This window comes from Solanum tuberosum, unplaced genomic scaffold, assembly GCF_000226075.1.
Source record: "Solanum tuberosum cultivar DM 1-3 516 R44 unplaced genomic scaffold, SolTub_3.0 scf00585, whole genome shotgun sequence".
Classification (NCBI taxonomy): Eukaryota; Viridiplantae; Streptophyta; class Magnoliopsida; order Solanales; family Solanaceae; genus Solanum; species Solanum tuberosum.
In genome coordinates this window covers 116,592-118,535 of record NW_006239524.1, presented here as the reverse complement: position 1 = coordinate 118,535, position 1,944 = coordinate 116,592, and the positions used below count along the sequence as shown (strand labels likewise).

The window sequence follows — 1,944 nt, the reverse complement described above, 5'->3', positions numbered from 1 at the left end:
ATAAATTTATATATAATAAATTTTAAATTACTACAATAATAAAAAGTTTTTATATTCTATCCAGTTTTTCATAGTGTTTGAGAATGAAAAAGAAAAAAGATGTACTACTCCAAAATTTGACAAAATTGGATTAAAATGTAACGTCTAAGAGCACATTTCAAATTACCACTAAATATTACACCAACATTTATTTAGTAGAGTTGATCTAGAATGAACTGTAGGTCTTAGGCTTGCTACCTTCTAGGAGAACTCTATGCGGAATAAAAATAAAATTACATTGGGAAAAATATAAAATTACAGTGTAAACATGTACGGCAGATAACTTGTATGTGTCGTACCTGAATATGCGAGAAAGAAGCTTCAGCGTACCATTCAAAAGAGATTGGTAAGTTTCTACGCTTTAAGAACACAGGGAAACATTGACATGCACTCCTGCATTTTGAGGATGTATGATGTCGGAAGGAATAATGAAAAAATTACCTCAAGATGTGATGATTTATATATTTTTGAGATTTTCAGTGAAATCTCTTTTACGATTTAAATTAATCTCAAAAACTTGGTACACTCTCATTCAATCCTCAACATTTATAAATATCCATCTCAACGGTACTACAATACCAAAGAAAGAATTCATCGTTTGTAGCCATTCCATTAAAAAAGAAACTGAAGGATTTAAAAATGTCTTATCGATTCTTTATAGTGACGATCACGATAATATTAATATCATTTTACCAGATTTAGATCTGCCATATTTGTCTTTTACTCCTTTCTATCATTTTAATGAACTCGTTGGCACTTGCAATGGCTTGATTGTTCTCACGGATAATGAGGATATTGTCTTATTTAATCCAGCTACCAAAACATACATGCTACTCCCACCTAGCCCTTTTGTTTGTCAAAAGGGTTTTAATCGCAACTTTATAGGTGGTGTTGGGTTTGGTTTTGATCCGATTATAAATGACTACAAGTTTGTCAGGATATCAGAAGTTTTTTTAGATTCTTATTGGTGTCCCGAGGAGAAAGTGCAGAAAGTAGAAGTGTATGACATGTGCATTGATTCTTGGCGAGATCTGAATCATATCGATCAACAATTACCTAATGTGCATTCGTATCCATGTTTCGAGAAGCTTCATCGTGGAACATTTCATTGGTATGCCACATCGGACTTAATGGATGTGATCCTTTGCTTTGATATTAGAACTGAGATTTTTCGCAACATGAAGATGCCTGATTCTTCTAATTATTTTGATGAAATGTCTTATAGCCTCACGGTCATGACTGAGTTTCTAACATTGATATGCTACCACGGCCCAGATAGTGAGATTAATCCAATTCGAGATACGATGGACATCTGGATAATGATAGAGTACGGTGTACATGAGTCTTGGACTAAAAAACATATAATTAAACCTCTTCCTATTGAATACCCATTAACAATTTTGAGGGATTATTTATTGCTTCTTCAAAAAAAAAGTGGACTTTTGATTTGGTACAATCTTAATTCTAATGAAGTCAGGGAATTAGATTTTCTTGCTTATCCTAGAAGTTTGAGTGTCATAGGTTACCAGGAAAGCTTGATTTCAATTCCAAAGAGAGGACCCTAAGGATGGTAAGCATATTAAAATTTCATAGCAAGGTTTAATTGTTTCACATTATGTTGATGATAGTACATAGTTATAAACAATTGATATTTTTTGTAATTTTTTTAAAATTATTTTTTGTGGTAAGTAGTTATTTAACAAAATAATTTTAGTAACGTGAAATGCATAAAGCCCGTTTTTGTAGTGCTATTTTTCTTTATTTTCATCCTGGGACAATAATTATATGTATTTACATTGTTTCAGTGATGTATAATTTTAGGAAAAATTATATAGTTAGTAAAGTATTAGATGTATTTACAATACATAACTACAATTTAAAAAAATTACATTATATAGATATTCC

The 1,944-nt window shown here is 31.1% G+C and overlaps 1 protein-coding gene across 1 annotated transcript; it reads left to right on the top strand.

The window, feature by feature from the left end:
- The first annotated feature begins 449 nt into the window (after positions 1-449).
- LOC102583287 (F-box protein CPR30-like) lies at positions 450-1,604 on the top strand. Its single transcript, XM_006366058.1, has one exon. The coding sequence runs from the start codon at positions 450-452 to the stop codon at positions 1,602-1,604; it is 1,155 nt and encodes a 384-aa protein (XP_006366120.1).
- The last annotated feature ends 340 nt before the right edge of the window (positions 1,605-1,944 follow it).